Source organism: Notolepis coatsorum (assembly GCF_963971535.1).
Source record: "Notolepis coatsorum genome assembly, chromosome: 11".
Lineage (NCBI taxonomy): Eukaryota > Metazoa > Chordata > Actinopteri > Aulopiformes > Paralepididae > Notolepis > Notolepis coatsorum.
In genome coordinates, this window is record NC_140175.1 from 3,733,203 (window position 1) to 3,754,451 (window position 21,249).

General features: G+C 45.9%; 1 protein-coding gene across 1 annotated transcript in view; it reads left to right on the forward strand.

Annotated features, from left to right (window-relative positions):
• Positions 1–4,139: 4,139 nt before the first annotated feature.
• Positions 4,140–21,249, forward strand: part of rasgrf2a (Ras protein-specific guanine nucleotide-releasing factor 2a) — a gene marked incomplete at both ends in the record, with an annotated part of 115,077 nt that continues 97,967 nt past the window's right edge. The window contains one exon of the mRNA XM_084325207.1: positions 4,140–4,460. Within this exon, the coding sequence (XP_084181333.1) occupies positions 4,140–4,460 (321 nt within the window). The remainder of the gene's footprint in view (positions 4,461–21,249) is intronic.

Consider the following 21,249-nt stretch of genomic DNA (forward strand, 5'->3'; position numbering starts at 1 on the left):
CAGGTCAGAGCAGGAGAGAGCGTATATCCCACAATGCAGCAGGTCAGAGCGGGAGAGCGTATATCCCACAATGCAGCAGGTCAGAGCAGGCGAGAGCGTATATCCCACAATGCAGCAGGTCAGAGCAGGAGAGAGCGTATATCCCACAATGCAGTAGGTCAGAGCAGGAGAACGTATATCCCACAATGCAGCAGGTCAGAGCAGGAGAGAGCGTGTCCCACAATGCAGCAGGAGAGAGCGTATATCCCACAATGCAGCAGGTCAGAGCAGGAGAGAGCGTGTCCCACAATGCAGCAGGAGAGAGCGTATATCCCACAATGCAGCAGGTCAGAGCAGGAGAGAGCGTATCCCACAATGCAGCAGGAGAGAGCGTATATCCCACAATGCAGCAGGTCAGAGCAGGAGAGAGCGTATCCCACAATGCAGCAGGTCAGAGCAGGAGAGAGCGTATCCCACAATGCAGCAGGTCAGAGCAGGAGAGAGCGTATCCCACAATGCAGCAGGTCAGAGGGAACACCAGGAGGTGAGCTTGGTCAGATCAGCTGCACATTAACCCTTTCACTGCCACACAACAGCAGGTTAACCCTTTCACTGCCGCACTACAGAAGGTTAACCCTTGACTATGGTTAATCGTCGGTAGTGTGATAGTAAAGGGTTCACCTTCTGTAGAGCGGCAGTGAAAGGGTTAACAGTCTGTACGAACTGTCACTGTTAGGAAGTGACTTCACCCTGAATCTGCTGAAGACCTCCATCCTGTCTGGACATTCCTGTGAATATAATTTAGCATTTTTGTACAAAATCACATCTGGTCGCTCCCTCCAATAGTTTAAATCGTCAAGAAGAAAGCTACTGGAGAGACACGGATCGTCTTTAGAGACATATTTAATAGGATGCAAAGAAATCACTAATGTTTCAAGACTTTCAAAGTTAACGCGATATTAACGCACAATTCCTTTAACGCCACTATTTATTTTAACTCACAATTAACGTTTTAGAAGAAAAATATTAAATATATTTACTGTATATAGTAGCCTGTATCCAAAGCGATTTACAATTTCTCTTCCTCACATTCACCCATTCAGTCACACACACATTCACACATCCATTCACACATTCACACACCGACGGCGGAGGCGACCACGCAAGGTGCCGACCTGCTCATCGGGAGCAGTTTAGGGGTTAAGTGTCTTCATGAGACACGCTGCCCGGGAGGAGCGGGAATCGAACCGGGAACCTTCTGACTACCAGACGACCGTTCTACCTCCTGACCCACTGTATGTGAGAATGTGTGTACAGTACACAGTATGTGTGTGTGTGTGTGTGTGTGTGTGTGTGTGTGTGTGTGTGTGTGTGTGTGTGTGTGTGTGTGTGTGTGTGTGTGTGTGTGTGTGTGTGTGTGTGTGTGTGTGTGTGTGTGTGTGTGTGTGTGTGTGTGTGTGTGTGTGTGTGTGTGTGATGGCCGACCTTGGGTACAGGTGTAGATACAGTGTACTTGTGTTCGGAAGTCTTGGCCATGTACACAAATGCACCATGAGCGGTCTGAGAATTGCTGCAATGTCTAAAAGAAAAGCCAAACAAATTGCCAAATATTGCTCTGTCTCAGCTACTATTGGCAGCTTAGCCGCGTGGAGAAGGAGGTGCTATGTGTCCCTTAAGTGTTCAGTGCTGCTTGGCCCCGATACATTTGATTCCCTGTTTATGTAATATAATTTGTGGAACCAAATAAAGTATTCAAATGTGTGTGTGTTCCATCTCCAGCACCATGTGACGTCCAGACCTGATCCAGCAGTGAGACCTAATCCTGACCACAGCAGATCTCAGACCAGTGACAGCAGCCCTCCTCTTCATCAGGGCTCAGCCAGCCTCCTCCTGTCAGCCATTACCATGCACTGCTCTGTGTGTGTGTGTGCGTGTGTGTGTGTGTGTGTGTGTCTGTGTGTGTGTGTGTGTGTGTGTGTCTGTGTGGCACAGCACCGCACTTCAGCTCTGGCAGCTTACACACACACACACACACACACACACACACACACACACGCACGCACACACACACACACACAACATCTGTCTGCATGCATTTGGATTCACACACACACACACACACACACACACACACACACACACACACACACACACATATATGTACACACACACACACACACACACACACATATATGTACACACACACACACACACACACACACACACACACACACACACACACACACACAACAGAGAGTACTGCCTACTAAAGCACTATGGCATCTGTTTGTACTTTCAGGATGGATGGGACTTCAAAACAAACCGACAGCATTCTGTATTCCGTCTGTTTGAACCATAATATCATCAACATATCAAACCGACAGCGTTCTGAATTCAGTCTCTTTGAACCATAATATCATCAACATATCAAACCGACAGCGTTCTGAATTCAGTCTCTTTGAACCATAATATCATCAACATATCAAACCGACAGCGTTCTGAATTCAGTCTCTTTGAACCATAATATCATCAACATATCAAACCGACAGCTTCTGTCTGTGAGTGGATCGGTGTGTGAATTGATCGTCATGTCCAGCCTGAGCCAGGACTTCCAAGTGTTTCCCAACAAATCAATAAATAATGTGGAGAATAACTTTTAATGAGCTCAAAATCAAAATGAAACAATCTGAAAACGATTGAATCAGTTGTAGATGATCATGCGTGACTAAACCTATAGTGCTACATTTTAGTTTGATAAAAAAAATATATATAATAAAAAGAAATAAGAAGAAGTAGCAAGTAGTATATTTTAATCAGCAAATGTAATGTGGCTTAAAGCAGCTGGTCTAACATGGAGGTCATTGGGTCATGGCCTTTTAAAATGCCCCGCCACCATACCATAATATTATAAGATAAGATAAATGGCTGCTTTTTTATATAGCGCTTTTATCCAAAGCGCTTTACAATTTGTTACTCACATTTTGACCCACTCACTCACACATTCACACACCGACGGCGGAGGCGACCATGCAAGGTGCCAACCTGCTCATCGGGAGCAATTAGGGGGTTAAGTCTCTCTTGCTCAAGGACACATCGACACTCTGCCCGGGAGGAGCGGGAATCGAACCGGGAACCTCCGGATTGCCAGACGACTGCGAGCCACTGTCGCCCCTTAGATAAGATAATATAAGATATTCCTTTATATTGATCCCCTTGGGGAAATTTGGGCTTCATAGCAGCATGGGGGAGAGGGGAGGTACAGGTATGGGCAGGGTAATAGCAGAAAAGACATAAATATATAGGCAATAAAATTAGATCTGAATATAAAATAAATTATGAGGGGGGGGGAAATAAACAGTGTAAACAATATAATTAACTCTGAATATAAAAATATGAGAAAAATAAACAGTGTAAACAATACAATTAACTGAATATACAAATATAAACTATAATAAAATAAGAGAAAAACAAACAGCAACTATTTGCTGGTGTTCAGCTGATTTGAATATTCCATCTTTGTTTCAGAACGAAACTAAAAAGCTGAAATGATATCAGAGCTCCAGCCAGAGCAGCCAGCCGCACAGACAGATCTGTCTCTTTAAACTGGCGTCAAATCCGATTAGTAGTGCTGATCTCGGCCGTTTTCACCGTCTGTCCCCTGAATAATCTATTTTTGTTTTACGTTGCTGCCGCCTGTACAACAATAAGCCTTCTCCCTTTTTTTATTATCATTTTTATACCGGGACAGTCTTTATTGACATTCAGTCCTCTTCACTCCCGAGCGGTTGGTAACTCTTTGAAAGTGAAAGTTTGTCTCGTGGCGGGTGGAGAGAGAGAGACACCGTAGGCGGCCTGTCACTCACAGCCTGGAACCGAACCACTGCGCGCGCCGCGTCGTCGCGCGGCCAGCAACTTTTTCGTCGCGCGTCCGCGCGCGGTAAGCTTGGATTAACCACCTTTGCTCGCCGCAAACGACGCCACCATCGCACACTTTTCTCTGCGGGATGTTGTTGTCCCCTTTTTTTTTCTTTCAAGATTATTATGACAGCTCGGTCGCAGAAGACGACGTGATGATGGCGCCACCACGGGTCATCACCATTTGAGATCGACGTCGGACGGTCGGCGGGATAATAATAATAAACAGGGGGACACAAAATAAAATGCAGAAGAGCGTGCGCTACAACGAGGGACACGCGCTGTATCTGTCGGTGGTCGCGCGCGGCAGAGAGGGCACCAGGCGCGGCGCGCTGAGCAAGAGGAGCGGCGGCGCGGAGAGCAGCGCGCGCTGGAGCGAGAAGAAGTACTTCGCGCTCTACCAGAACGTGCTCTTCTACTTCGAGACGGAGCAGAGCGCGCGACCCTCCGGGATGTACCTGCTGGAGGGATGCACGTGCGAGAGGGTTCCGGTTCCGGTTCCCGCCGCGCCCAAAGGCTCCTCCATCAGCAGCAGCAGCAGGGGGGAGGGGACGGACAAGCAGCAGGTAGGATGGAGAGGCACGTGACGCACGCTTTGATCTATACCCGGCTCATTCAAAGTTCTGGCAGTGCTAGAGCCGTGTCCACAGCCAGCTTTTTATGAGTTGCCAGCTCCTTTCTGTCATTCATTTCTATGCTAAAGACAGACAGGCGCTCTGGCAGGAGCACTCATTCAAGGGTACTACGACTATGCTTGCACCTCATGGTACCAAAGCACCTCAAAGGCACTAAAAACCAAATTACAAACATCTCAAAACAAACTAGTCAGACTACTGCTTGACCTGACTCCTAGAACCCACCTCACCCCAGCCCACTTTGACAACCTAGGATGGCTTAGAGTAGACGACAGAGTACAGCAACTTGCAATGGGCCTGGTCTACAAGAGACACTACGCGACCAACAGGGGAGCAGTGCTGGGCAAACGCGGTCAAACGGCGTTTGGCCTTAGTCACTGAGGCCGAAGTGAGCGCATCCTATTATTATGCAAAGTCTAGGTGATAAAATGACTCGTCGCGCCACTTATCACCTAGACTTTGCATAATAATAGGATACCGACAACCAAATACAAGCCCTGTAGGTGTGGTGGGGGGTTGCTTGATCTTCCGACTTCACTGGAAGGATGAGACAAGGTGTATCATCTGTTTTGTGCGCAACAGAGGGAACATGTATGCGCGTGCACGCGCGTGCGCGGGAGCGCGCTTGCGCGGGCGTTTGGCCTTCGCCCATATTACGACTGCACCCCTGGCGACCAAGGTACCCATGTACATGTCAAAATACTTCCCAAAGGTCAGTGAATACCACGATCACAACACCAGAGGGAGCTCCACAAATGTTCTCATGTTAAACCCAGATTCGGCTCAAACAAGGGACTAAACACGTTTCGCAATTATGCCACATCAATGTGGAACGCCCTACCCAAAGCTGTAAAGGAATGTGAATCACTACCCACTTTCAAAAGCACTCTCAAAGAACACCTACGGGAGACTGCAATTCGAAACTGGCCCCTACAAATGTCCTAACCCAGTTGTACAGTAAATGACCAAGTATGGCTTTGTCGGTATTCCAATGTACAGTGTCCCCCACCCACCCCCTACCCGGCTACCCACCCCCCCCCCCCCCCCCCCCCCACCTCCAATGTACAGCCCCCACCCCCACCCACCCAACCCCACCCCACCTACCCAACCTTCTCCAATGTACAGTTTCTACGTCAAATGTACATACACTCTTTTCTGGACACTTTTTGTATCACAAACAGTACTGTATTTGCAAATCTGGTATGTCATAAATGTATAGATGTAGCAGTACTGTCTATCTGTATGTCATATATGTTATGATGAATTGAAAATAGGGGACCCTGATGTAAACAAAACGAAAGTCTTTCTCTGGTCTGCATCCCCTTAACAATTGTATGTATTAAGCTGTACTGTACTGTACCCATTCTGCAATCTGTTAATAAACTTTTCAATCAATTCAATCAATCAATCAATCCTTTTCCCAGCGCCGCGCCTCGCGTTTTAGCGCTCTCTGCGGCTAGCGTTTTTGGGCGGAGCGCTCCCAGCGCATAAAGTTGAAAATAGTTCAACTTTTGGAGAGGAGCGCCGCTCATCAAGGTCACTTTTTTGGATGCCCAACCCCCCCCCCCCTCTTTGTACTGTACTTGTGCTGTATGATGACAATGTATTTGAATCTAATCTAATCTTTCCATGCGTAAAGCGATTTGTTTCTTGATCAGACATACATATAAAAAAAAAAATGCCCTTTTAGATTAGATTAGATTCAAATGTATTGTCATCACACAGCACAAGTACAGTCCAACGAAAAGAACTTTGGCATCCAACCAGAGTGCAAATATGTAATATACAATGTACAGGTGATTAAACTTGGTATAAAATATATAAATGAATACTACTACTCACTAATAGTGCTAATCCTATTGTAACTTTGCGAACAAGAGTTTAGCACTACGTTATTCACGATTCAGGTCTTTATTACAGCACTTCTCATACAGGTTGCAGTATAAGGGCCCGTGTCGACTGGGGACGTTTTATGAGTTGTCAGCTCCTTTCTGTCATTCATTTCTATGCTACAGACGCGACAGGCGCGCTCCTTTTCCCAGCGCCGCGCCTCGCGTTTTAGTGCTCTCGGCGGCTGGCGTTTTTGGGCAGAGCGGTCCCAGCGCATAAAGTTGAAACTAGTTCAACTTTTGGAGAGGAGCGCCGCTCATCAAGGTAACTTTTTTCGACCGACCAATCAACATCGAGGAAGTGGCAGTCGCGAGACTCAGGAAACCGCTCTGAGCTTTTTTTTTTTGCTTTTCAAATCGGTCTGTCTTAAAAAAAACGTCCCCGGTGGACACAAAGCCTAAGTGACTCATGTCTACAACTTCCCATGCCCCAAGAGAGTGCACCCATGGGTGCCACACCCTCTTATAGCCTTCCCAGGTCAGCGCCTGCCCCCTCCCCACTACCAATCTGGGGCGCGCGCGACCAACAGCGAGCCCCAGGTTGGTAGAGTGCAGAGTGGCAGCTCGACTGACCAACCACCCAAATCCCAGGGTCGCTATACATTACCCCCCCACAACAAAGTCCCTCGCCCCGAGGGATGAACCAAAACCACCCCCAGTCAACAAAATGAACTTTGCTCACCTCCCGGGTCAACTCTGACCCCCGTCCGGTGGGAAATGGCTCTCCGCTAAGCCTCCGTGGAACCCTCTCGCCTCCTCATGGCTCTCAACGTCCTTGTCCATGTCTCCTGACCACCCGCACGTTCCTTCCTCCTCTCCGTCCTCTTTCGACCCGCCGGCTATATCAGGACAGCTGAAACCATCACAGTCAGGACAGACAGCTGAAACCATCACAGTCAGGACAGACAGCTGAAACCATCACAGTCAGGACAGACAGCTGAAACCACCACAGTCAGGACAGACAGCTGAAACCATCACAGTCAGGACAGACAGCTGAAACCATCACAGTCAGGACAGACAGCTGAAACCATCACAGTCAGGACAGACAGCTGAAACCATCACAGTCAGGACAGACAGCTGAAACCACCACAGTCAGGACAGACAGCTGAAACCATCACAGTCAGGACAGACAGCTGAAACCACCACAGTCAGGACAGACAGCTGAAACCATCACAGTCAGGACAGACAGCTGAAACCACCACAGTCAGGACAGACAGCTGAAACCATCACAGTCAGGACAGACAGCTGAAACCATCACAGTCAGGACAGACAGCTGAAACCATCACAGTCAGGACAGACAGCTGAAACCATCACAGTCAGGACAGACAGCTGAAACCACCACAGTCAGGACAGACAGCTGAAACCATCACAGTCAGGACACACAGTCAGGACAGACAGCTGAAACCATCACAGTCAGGACAGTTGAAACCATCACAGTCAGGACAGACAGCTGAAACCATCACAGTCAGGACAGTTGAAACCATCACAGTCAGGACAGACAGCTGAAACCATCACAGTCAGGACAGTTGAAACCATCACAGTCAGGACATTTGAAACCACCACAGTCAGGACAGCTGAAACCATCACAGTCAGGACATTTGAAACCACCACAGTCAGGACAGACAGCTGAAACCATCACAGTCAGGACAGTTGAAACCATCACAGTCAGGACAGACAGCTGAAACCATCACAGTCAGGACAGTTGAAACCATCACAGTCAGGACATTTGAAACCACCACAGTCAGGACAGCTGAAACCATCACAGTCAGGACATTTGAAACCACCACAGTCAGGACAGCTGAAACCATCACAGTCAGGACAGTTGAAACCACCACAGTCAGGACAGCTGAAACCATCACAGTCAGGACAGTTGAAACCACCACAGTCAGGACAGACAGCTGAAACCCTCACAGTCAGGACAGACCGCTGAAACCCTCACAGTCAGGACAGACAGCTGAAACCATCACAGTCAGGACAGCTGAAACCATCACTGTCAGGACAGACAGCTGAAACCCTCCCAATTTTCCACCATTGACTAAAAACACACTTCTTCAATCAATATCTGAAATGAAGGGGGAACTAAAAGACTAACCTTCATACTGTCTTTTACTATTATACACTTTGGTACTAAGTAATCTACCTTGCCTATACTACTACAGACTATGCTAATATGTCTATACTACTACCTACTGTGCTAATATGTCTATACTACTACCTACTATGCTAATATGTCTATACTACTACCTACTATGCTAATATGTCTATAGTACTACCTACTATGTTAATTTGTCTATACTACTACCTATGTTAATTTGTCTATACTACTACCTACTATGCTAATATGTCTACTACTACTACCTACTATGCTAATATGTCTATACTACTACCTACTATGCTAATATGTTTATACTACTACCTACTATGCTAATATTGTCTATACTACTAATGCTAATATGTCTATACTACTACCTACTATGCTAATATGTCTATACTACTACCTACTATGCTAATATTGTCTATACTACTACCTACTATGCTAATATGTCTATACTACTACCTACTATGTTAATATGTCTATACTACTACCTACTATGCTAATATTGTCTATACTACTTGTAACTGAGGGGTTACAAAACCCTGACTGTATTAAAGATTGTGATAGATTAAACCACTGCTAGTTATGTACTTTAATTACTGGCCAGACAGTACATCAAATATAGATGGTGAACACTCACAAGAACACGGCATTGACAAAGAAATAGTATTTGAGGGTATTTTATTATTATGCAACATTAGGTTACAGAATGAGAATTAGGGTCGCGCTTGTATGGCGAAGAATATGCGTAAAGTCAGTCAATAGCATGAGTCACTAAGAATAGCAGGAATCCTACGATGGGTCTAAGTTGACACCACCTGTCGTATAATAGCAACTATAGAAGGCAACGCTGGTACCGCCTGGAGACAATGGGTTCCCTCCGGGGTGTAAGGCCTGGAGGGTAGAGGAATGTTCGGATACTCAGTCTGATTCAATGAGGAATAAAGAGACTCCACGTACAGGAGTCGGTCCTTGTAAATCCCACGATCAGCAGCAAAGCAATAGTTGTAATCCAAATGCTCGATAGCACTGATGACAGCTAGCCAGCCTCTGTCCATGAGGCCAGCCCGAGTTGTAATCCTCACGAGGTTGAATCCCAAACGATAGTGGAAATCAACGAGGCTCTTCTCCGGGTAACACGTTCCAAATCAATATAATCCAACCGGTAATGGTTCTGCAATCGCCGACGCTGGTTCTCCTGTGCACATGTCCAACGGTTCTCCGACTAGGCCTCCTCGGGTGTGGGCGACGTATTTAGGCCACACACCCTGGCTAAGGTACACTAGCTAAAACACGACGAACCGCTGGGTAATGCTACACACGAACGAACTGTGGCCGCACGATATACAATAAATGAACGACTATTTACTTCACATTAGATTAGGTTGAACTTGACGTTACTGCATTAAACTCTGACACTTTACTATTCTATTCGCACATGTTCTCAACGCACGAGTTGCTCACTTCACCACGATGAACTACGTTGGCTTGTTTAGATGGACAAGCAGGTGCTCGGGGTAAGGTGGGGTAAGGTACTGCTGTGCGCACCTTGCGCTGTATATATACTTAAGTGATTATCTAGTTCCAAACCGCAGTCTTTGTCTGGTATCAATACGCTGTCTCCGGGCATGTTCTGACATGCCTGAACTTGTCTTTGAACCTGACGTTGGGGGCCTGCGAGCTGGCGCCTAGGGGCGCTGTCCAATAAGGAGAGCGAATATTACTCTGGTTTGAACGCAGGTAAAGGGATATTCCGTGTATATACAGTGTCTCAGGCCTCCTGTAATGCTGACATGTGTCAACAAATGTACATGTCTGTTGAATTTATGCTGTGCCATTGTTACTGTAAAAATGTAATGATTGTGTTGTTGTTAATATCATTTATGAGACGTTGAGCTGTATGTGTGTGTCATGAATTTCCCCAAGGGGATTAATAAAGGAATATCTTATCTTATCTTATCTTATCTTATATAAATAATATACAAAGTATATCAAACAAGAAAGGTAGATTCTCAGTTTTAATCTGGCCCTTCACAACACTACTATCTACTATGCTAATATGTCTATACTACTACCTACTATGCTAATATGTCTATACTACTACCTACTATGCTAATATTGTCTATACTACTATGCACTCAAGACTGTAGCACTCAAGTTCAGCACTGTTTGATTGAACATTGTTACTCAGCTGAAAGAGTTGTACCCTTCCTGCTGAATTTAAGTAAGTAAGTCACTACCAGCGTTCAGCTAAATGACTAAATGAAAATGTAGAACTCACTAACTACTGGAATACATCCAGTGTTTCCCCTAGGATTTTTTTACTAGTGTTGTTGCGGGGCGCGCGTGTCACGGATATGTGGTGTCAACAGTGTCGTCATAGACGCGCGCAGTAAGGCGGTTGTTAGTATCGGTGCATTTCTCTACACTGAGCTGAAATTAAACGATTGCACATAAATTAGGTAAATAAATATTAACAATATTTATTTACAACACATAAATTAACTTATTTACAATTATACATACAGTAGTGACAACACACATATGAACTATTTACAATACAGGGACAGTGTTTCCCACAGGATTTTATGAGACTGTGGTGGGTGAACCTCGGACCCTCTAGGGGGGTCTGGGGGCATGCTCCCTCGGAATTGTTTTTTTTGTACATTTTAAAGTTAAATGCATCAATCTGGTGCACTTTAAGAGCAAAATAAAGAGGCCAGATCTATGATGAACTTTGTGCTCAAAACACAAAATTCTGAGTGCACACTGCACGCTCTGACCAAAGAGTCAGTTTAACTAACTTTAATAATAGTACATCTGCAAACAATGCCAGTGTAGTTCAATGTTCAGTACCAGTTAGGTTATGAGGTTTCTTTTTTTCAATTAAGTTCAGTTCAATGCAGTTCAACTGCCAGTGCAGTGCAATAACTAAATAATAATAATAATACAAAATAATAATTTGTTTAAAAGAAATCAAGAAAAAAACTGTAAAATGTCATTTATTTCAAAGAGATGTCCTTTAAAGGTTCATGCTTCTCCCCATCTCTGGCTGACATCACCATTGTGATACATGATGGTTAGGCCTTTGTGTTTTCCTCAGTGAGGGATTCTCTTTTGTCGGTCAGCAGCGTTTTGTACTTGCTGAAGCTTCTCTGTATAATAATTTTATTTAATTTCTTTTTTTTTTATCCACTTTTTCTCCCATTTTTCTATATTTTCTCCCATCCCAATTTCGTATCATCCAATTCAACCCTCCTCTGTCACGAACGCTGTTTCTTGCCTCCCACAAGCCGGCTGCAATGTGGACTAAGTCATACATAGCACAAGTCCCCTCCGGTACTTGAGGTAACAGCAGTCGCATCTTTTCACCTGCGCAGCTCGATCTCTCAGTGGCGAGGAGTAACGCGTGGGAGGCTCACGCTGCCCCCGACACTTCCTGATTCTACTGCGCAGGCGCACCAACCGACCTGTAGGAGTCGCTGTCCACAACGCCCGATCCCCACCCATCAGTTTCCCACCCCCTAATACGGCCAATGTGTATTAGTATGAACGACCAGCTAAACTGAAAGCAATGTGGAGCGCTGGGCTCGAACAGGCAAGCCCAGCGTCTCCGTCATTCGTGGCGAGCGCCTTGCCCACTACGCCACGTAGCCGCCCATTTAATTTTGTTTTTATTATCTTTCGCCCCCCTCCTTTTTCTGATTTTTCTCCCATCCCACTGTTAGTCGTTATGCCAATTCCCAACCCCCTTCCTGGTTGTCCGGGAGGCCGGAGACTGTCACATGCTTTCCTCCGACACATGTGCAGCCAGCCGGCAGCCAGCCTGGCAGCGCAGATTCTCACCGGGAGAGTGTAACGTGTGGAAGGTCACACTACCTTTCTCCAGATCCTACCCTCGCTGTGCAGGCACCCCGACCGAACTGTAGGGGTTGCTGTCCACAACACCCAGGACCCACCCATCAGCTTTCCCACCCCTAACACTGCCAATTGTGTTAGTATGAATGACCAGCCAAGCTGATAGCAACGCCGAGAGCTGGACTCGAACCCAGCGTCTCCAGCGTTGGTGGCGAGAGCCTTGCCCACTACACCACCTAGACGCCCGTATAATAATTTTTTAAGTTTAAATATCAACATTATCTGGCCATCCTCAGTAAATATCAAACTTTCCAAAGACCAGAGTTGGGACGGGCACACACACACACAGAAAGGGAGAATGGCTTATATGAGCTATCCAGTTCATATATCAACTTATATCAACTAGGGCTGTCCCCGACTAAGGATTTGGATGGTCGACTAGGATTGGCCAAAATTTGGCGTTAGTCGACTATTGGTCGACTTAAAAAAATAAAAAAAATAAGTATAATATATTTAATTTTTTATTTTTTTTTTATCATTCCATTTGGGCTGTGGGGGTGCTTAATGTCTGAAGGAGTCGACTGAAGGCTTCTTGTCTTCTGCAAAAGCATGCAATTGGTCCACTGATGGATACATCTTGATATTTGTCTAGTATAGTGTGTTCATTATATGGGTGAAATCCTCTTTCAGTGCCTCTGTGCCTGTTTTCGTAGGCAGTTAGCCTCTGGTATGCGTGCCATTAGCGTTAGCCACGCTTCTATGCCTCTTTTATTTTGAAAAAAATTATTATATTCGACTAAGAGGTGGCCAGTCGACTACGGCCCCTTTCGACCGATTAGTCGACTAATCGATTAATAGAGGTCAGCCCTAATATCAACTATCCAGTTCGTTTTTATAGTGTAACGTTACTTGAAGGAGAGAGAGAGAGAGAGAGAGAGAGAGAGAGAGAGAGAGAGAGAGAGAGAGAGAGAGGACTTGTTACGCGTGACGCTAGTCAGTCTCGGAATGGATCTGGTAGGTTTTTTCTGCGTCTCCGTAGACCGTGCCGCACCACAGTTTTAAAGTCTTAGTGAAGATTGATTTATATGAATACCGCCAAGGCAATGGTAGGGGAAACACTGACATCTGATAGGTGACCTTGGCATCAGTAGTATGATGTCGTCATGACTCACATGCTACTCACATGCTGCTGGCGATGACCAGCCACATCTCTGGGGTTAACCATGTCGTACAGAACTCAAAGTATTCCATCAGCACACTATTGTGTATTTCAGCGGTTCTCTTCAAAACGGTTGACTTCCCTCCTCTGTGTTTATGTCTCTGCTCTACATCTGTGTGTTGTTTACGTAAAACACTCTCCCGGTTGACAACACAACACTATTATTTGGCACAGGCTGTATATTTGTCACTGGCCTTTGAAACCACCCTGCGACCAGCAGCTGGGCCCCTGGCTTCTGCCACAGAGACACACGGATGTCTGATCCTCTATTCACAACGTTTGATTACATCATCGTGCATCCTGGTAAGCAAACAACGAGAGGTTGTCATCAAATTTAACAGGTGATGATCATCGTCAAACGATGCGATCTCGGGTAGGAAATGTATCACATACTTTATGAGAATGCTAAGAAATGACGAGTACTAGTTTATTTTGCTTAAAGGTAGAATCTGTAATGCTTAAAAGTAGAATCTGTAATGCTTAAAGGTTTGATTGATTGAATTGATTGAAAAGTGTATTAACAGATTGCAGAATGGGTACAGTACAGTACAGCTCAATACATACAATTGTTAAGGGGATGCAGACCAGAGAAAGACTTTCGTCTTGTTTACATCAGGGTCCCCCCATTTTCAATTCATCATATGACACACACGACATACAGATAGACAGTACTGCTACATCTATACATTCATGACATACCAGATTTGCAAATACAGTACTGTTTGTGATACAAAAAAAATCCAGAAGAAGAGTGTATATACATTTGACGTAGAAACTGTACATTGGAGGAGGTTGGGTAGGTGGGGTGGGGCTGTACATTGGAGGTGGGGGGGAGGGGGGGGGGGGCTGGGTAGGGGGGGGGACACTGTACACTGTACATTGGAATACTGACATACATTTGACATAGAAACTGTACATTGGAGGAGGTTGGGTAGGTGGGGTGGGGTTGGGTGGGGCTGTACATTGGAGGTGGGGGGGGGGGGGGGGTTGGGTAGGGGGGGGACACTGTACATTGGAATACTGACAAAGCCATACTTGGTCTTTACTGTACAACTGGGTTAGGACATTTGTAGGGGCCAGTTTCGAATTGCAGTCTCCCGTAGGTGTTCTTTGAGATAGTTTTTGAAAGTGGGTAGTGATTCACATTCCTTTACAGCTTTGGGTAGGGCGTTCCACATTGATGTGGCATAATTGCGAAACGTGTTTAGTCCCTTGTTTGAGCCGAATCTGGGTTTCACATGATTTGTGGAGTCTCCCTAGAGTCTGTAATGCCGTCAAACAGCGACCTCAATTCTCCTCTTGGTACATTTTTATTTATTTATAGTGTTGAATCCTGATCCACAATTCTATTGTCAAAATGTTTGCTAAAAAGCAAATATTTAGTCAGATGTCTCACAAAATGCTTTCTGAAATATTTGAGAAGAATTATTAGGCTGCTTTGACCTCCTTTAACACATTCGGGGCCATTGGGATGCGTCTAATAAATCTCTAGAGGACCGGCAAATGTAAACAGACGTGGGGCTGTTTGTAGAGCTAAATCTATACTTTATAGTATTGCTATCTGTCCATTCTCATTGTCAATTGGGACCATAAACCGTCCCTTCAAAATGGATTAAAGAAATAATTTTTTCATCAATACGTTCTCATTTTATAGCGACGTGAATATAAGCGTTATACGGCATTTGGTCTAGTATATTTCCTGGAAGGCGAGATAAAGGGCTAATCGTTTTTTTTTTTATTATTATCTTTTTCCCCCTCCTCTTTTTCCGATTTTTTTCCCATCCTACTGTTAGTCGTTATGCCAATTCCCAACTCCCTTCCTGGTTGTTGCGCACCCCCCCTACTGTTGGTCCGAGAGGCCGGAGACTATCACATGCTATCCTCCGACACATGCGCAGCCAGCCGGCAGCCAGCCTGGCAGCTCAGATTCTCACTGGGAGAGTGTAACGTGTGGAAGGTCACACTACCTCGCTCCAGATCCTTCCTTCGCTGAGCAGGCGCCCCGACCGAACTGTAGGAGTATTTTTCTGTTTACAACACCCAGGACCCACCCATCAGCTTTCCCACCCTCTAATACTGCCAATTGTATTAGTACGGACGACCAGCCAAACTGAAAACAATGTGGAGAGCTGGATTCGAACACCTTGCCCACTGCACCACCTAGCCGCCAAAAGGGCTAATAGTTACTAACGTTATATCCAATGGCATTTCCGTTATACAGATGCTACAGTTAAAACTCAAACTGCATATGATCGGCACGATCCTCAAGCATGTATGCATGAAGGGGGGGGGGGGGGTGGGGGACGTCGTTTCTTATTATTGATTACCAATAACCGTGTTCGTCTAAGTAGCCACATAGGCCGATCGTATCGTATCATAACAAGGCTCGATCGGGCTGTAATTTACGTGAAAAAGATCTTACCATGAGCCGGTTGGATCCCCCCAAGCATTTTCCCGTTATCGATCGCCATCTGGTAGATCTATATGTCCATTGGCTGATGATAAATCCCCTTATTGCATAGTGAAATCTGCGATGCAAAACGTAATCCAAGCTACATGCTGCACATCTAGAATCCTGCTAACTGAAATCTCCATTGAAAGAAGAAAAAAAAATACTGATCCGTTCAGCCACAGGGCACACTAATAATAATAATAATAATGGATTGGATTTTATATAGCGCTCTTCTCTGACTCAGAGCGCTTCACAGAGTCCATTATTCGTTCATACACAGTCATACCGGTGGTGGTAAGCTACAATTGCAGCCAGAGCTGCCCTGAGGCAGACTCACGGAAGCGTGGCGAATAATCATCGCCTACGGCCCCTCCGACCACCACCAACATTCATTCACATGCATACACATTCATACGAGGCAAGTAGGTTAAGTGTCTTGCCCAAGGACACAACGGCAATGGGATGGACATGGGCTTGAGCGGGATTCGAACCACCAACCCTTTGATCATTGGACGCTCCGCTCTACCCCTGAGCCACGCCGCCCCACACTGCATTATCGCAATAGCGCCCCTAAGAGGATCTGGCCGGTAATGCACTTTCTCGAATTCAAAGAGTAGGGTACATCTGCAGTGCTGCTCGGCGACCTTGAATAGGTTATTAAAATGGAATAAAGCCAAAACAACCTTCCCACGGACATGTCCGTGCTTTTTCCCATCCCCACTTATGAACCCTTTCACTACCACACTACAGAAGGTTAACCCTTTCACTACCACACTACAGACGGTTAACCTTCTGTAGTGTGGTAGTGAAAGGGTTAACATGACAAGGAGAATTTGGGTTCCCAGGATGGGTCTTTATAGGGTCTTTATAAGCTCACAGCTAAAGCTTTTACTAAAATGTATAACTAACTACTATGTAATAACAGATACTGTACAGTAAGACTTTTGACCCAGAAATAATAATAATAATAATAATAATAATATCTTAAATTTATATAGCGCCTTTCAGGAGACCCAGGCGCTTAACAGGAGGGGGCAGCTAAGGGAGGGGAACAGGGAACAACGTAACATATAAAAAAAAAAACAATCAAAAGGAAAGAAAAAGGGAAATCAGGCAGTCATTTACAAATTTGGTGAAGAGGTGGGGTTTGAGTTGGGATTTGAAGGAGTGCAGGGATGTAGCACTACGGATGTTTGAAGGGAGGGAGTTCCAGAGGGTGGGTGCGGCCACAGAGAAGGCTCTGGGACCGACAGTCCGCATGTTGGTGGTGGGGATGGAGAGGAGACCGGAGTCAGAGGACCGCAGCCTCCGGGGCGGGACGTAGGGATGGAGGAGGTCCGCTAGGTACCAGGGGGCAGGGGAGTGAAGGGCTTTGTAGGTGATGAGGAGGAGGATCTTGAAATTGATGCGGGACTTGACTGGAAGCCAGTGGAGGTGGATGAGGGTGGGGGTGATGTGGTGCCAGGACTTGGTGCGGGTGAGAACCCTGGCAGCAGAATTTTGCACATATTTTGTAACCTGTTCAGGGCATTGCTGGGTCGCCCTACGAGGACAGAGTTTGTGTAGTCCAGACGGGAGGTGACGAAAGCGTGGATGAGAGTCTCTGCTACAGAGTCGGGGAGAGATGGCCGGAGTCTGGAAATGTTCCTGAGATGGAAAAAAGCTGATTTAGTTATTGTTTTTACGTGGGAATGAAAGGAGAGGGTGGAGTCCAGTATGACACCCAGGTTGTGAACTTCTGGGGAAGGGTGGATTAGGCAGCCATCCACTTCAAGGAGGAGATCTCCAAAAAAGTCAATTAATTAAGGTAATTTTCTTGTGAAAGAAATCTTCCCAAAGAGGATATATCTGTTTCTCACATGAACGCACAAACTAGCATAGACACACATGCACGCACGCACACACGCACGCACACACACGCACGCACACACACGCACGCACACACACACACACACACACACACACGCACGCACACACGCACACACGCACTTCCCAATCCTGGTTGGAGAAGTGGAGAAATTTGGTATAAAATGGTCAAAAGTCCTAATATACGTCTCGTCTCGTTGTTGTCAGGGGAAAAAGCTTCGTTGACGACCATATTTTAGTCATAATTTTCGTTGACTAAATTAACACTGTTTTCATCACGTCACAGATTGTTTTTCTTTTTTTTTTATCCTCTTTTTCTATTTTTTCTCCCATCCCAATTTAGCCGTGCCAATTCTCCCCTCCCCTGTCTTGATCGTTGCTCGCATGTGCCCCCCACTGGCCGGTTGTAGGGAGGATAGAAGCCCATCGCATGTCCCCTCCGATACATGTGGAGGCAGCCAGTCGCATCTTTTCACCTGCCAGCACGGACTCTCCTTTGGCGAGGTGTAACGTGTGGGAGGCTCACACTACCCTCGCCATTTTCCTGTCTCTGCTGTGCAGGCGTCCCCCAACCGACCTGTAGGAGTCGCTGTTTACAACGTCCAGATTACCACCCATCGACTTCCACCCCCTAACTCTGCCAATTGAGTCAGTATGACGGCCGGCCCAAGCCGGAGGCAACGCCGACAGCCGGATTCGATACCGGTGTCTCTTGCGTTGGTGATGAGCGCAATGTCCGCTGCGCCACCCAGCCACCTGATTGTTTGTTTTCTTAAAGGGATAGTTCACCACCAGTCACCACATGTTTCCCCTCTCACCCAGAGTGCTGTCCATCCAGAGTTTAGTCTGAGGTGCAGAGTTTTGGTCTGTCTGCGACTAGTGCTGCCTGCTATAGGAACAGGAAGGATCTACAGGTCTGTCTGCGACTAGTGCTGCCTGCTATAGGAACAGGAAGGATCTACAGGTCTGTCTGCGACTAGTGCTGCCTGCTATAGGAACAGGAAGGATCTACAGGTCTGTCTGCGACTAGTGCTGCCTGCTATAGGAACAGGAAGGATCTACAGGTCTGTCTGCGACTAGTGCTGCCTGCTATAGGAACAGGAAGGTGGATGATCTACAGGTCTGTCTGCGACTAGTGCTGCCTGCTATAGGAACAGGAAGGATCTACAGGTCTGTCTGCGACTAGTGCTGCCTGCTATAGGAACAGGAAGGTGGATGATCTACAGGTCTGTCTGCGACTAGTGCTGCCTGCTATAGGGACAGGAAGGATCTACAGGTCTGTCTGCGACTAGTGCTGCCTGCCATAGGAACAGGAAGGTGGATGATCTACAGGTCTGTCTGCGACTAGTGCTGCCTGCCATAGGAACAGGAAGGTGGATGATCTACAGGTCTGTCTGCGACTAGTGCTGCCTGCTATAGGAACAGGAAGGATCTACAGGTCTGTCTGCGACTAGTGCTGCCTGCTATAGGAACAGGAAGGATCTACAGGTCTGTCTGCGACTAGTGCTGCCTGCTATAGGAACAGGAAGGTGGATGATCTACAGGTCTGTCTGCGACTAGTGCTGCCTGCTATAGGAACAGGAAGGATCTACAGGTCTGTCTGCGACTAGTGCTGCCTGCTATAGGAACAGGAAGGATCTACAGGTCTGTCTGCGACTAGTGCTGCCTGCTATAGGAACAGGAAGGTGGATGATCTACAGGTCTGTCTGCGACTAGTGCTGCCTGCTATAGGAACAGGAAGGTGGATGATCTACAGGTCTGTCTGCGACTAGTGCTGCCTGCTATAGGAACAGGAAGGTGGATGATCTACAGGTCTGTCTGCGACTAGTGCTGCCTGCTATAGGAACAGGAAGGATCTACAGGTCTGTCTGCGACTAGTGCTGCCTGCTATAGGAACAGGAAGGTGGATGATCTACAGGTCTGTCTGCGACTAGTGCTGCCTGCTATAGGAACAGGAAGGATCTACAGGTCTGTCTGCGACTAGTGCTGCCTGCTATAGGAACAGGAAGGATCTACAGGTCTGTCTGCGACTAGTGCTGCCTGCTATAGGAACAGGAAGGTGGATGATCTACAGGTCTGTCTGCGACTAGTGCTGCCTGCTATAGGAACAGGAAGGTGGATGATCTACAGGTCTGTCTGCGACTAGTGCTGCCTGCTATAGGAACAGGAAGGTGGATGATCTACAGGTCTGTCTGCGACTAGTGCTGCCTGCTATAGGAACAGGAAGGTGGATGATCTACAGGTCTGTCTGCGACTAGTGCTGCCTGCTATAGGAACAGGAAGGATCTACAGGTCTGTCTGCGACTAGTGCTGCCTGCTATAGGAACAGGAAGGATCTACAGGTCTGTCTGCGACTAGTGCTGCCTGCTATAGGAACAGGAAGGTGGATGATCTACAGGTCTGTCTGCGACTACTGCTGCCTGCTATAGGAATAAATGAATGATTTTATTTCTGTCTTTTTTTTTACAAAGCATAGTAGTAGAACTTCCAAAAAAATTAAAAAAATTAAATTACCGAAAAGGTGTAGGCTGAAGCCGAGGCTTATAATTGCCTACCCTTTTTATATTACACTATTTACACGAAAAAAAGATAAATACAAAAAATAAACATAATTCAGTATATCATTTCTTTTTTTATATACTTTTTCTTCTTTTATATATATATATGTTTTTCTTTTTCTTTTTTCTTTTTCCCTTTGTCACTATTTGAACACCGCTATGTTATAGATAAAATATAACGAGGATAATAATGAGGTTTTATATTTATGTATCGCCTTATATTTGAGTAATTTCTTAAAAGTATGTAGCGAACTAGACATTTTTACTTCTTTGTCAAAGCTATTCCATAATTTTGAAGGTGGATGATGATCTGCAGGTCTGTCTGCGACTAGTGCTGCCTGCTCTAGGCTCCTCCTCCACCCAGCAGGCTGGCCGCTTGACGTGTTGCCATGGTGACAAGGGTTGATGGCTGAAGTGGCACAGTTTTAGAACACACACTGAACCACTTGTCAACAGACGTTACGCAAGGTGGTCACATAAGTTAAACACAGTGGGGGGAGAGAGAGACATCCAGAAATTTGACTCTATTTCACTAGCACTTTTTTTTTCTTTTTCTTTTTCTTTATTAGCTTTATTATCTTTATTTCTTTATTTCTTTATTACCTTTCAGAAGAGACCAGACTCATGCATGTGCTACAGTATAAGTATAAACAGTATAATAAATCGCAAATTACTTTGGGTAGGCAATCGTCAAAAACAAAAACAAAAATAGCCCCATTTTTGCCCGATGCTTACAGTAAGAGGTTAATACATCTAGGCCTCTACATTTCTATGTTTCATATG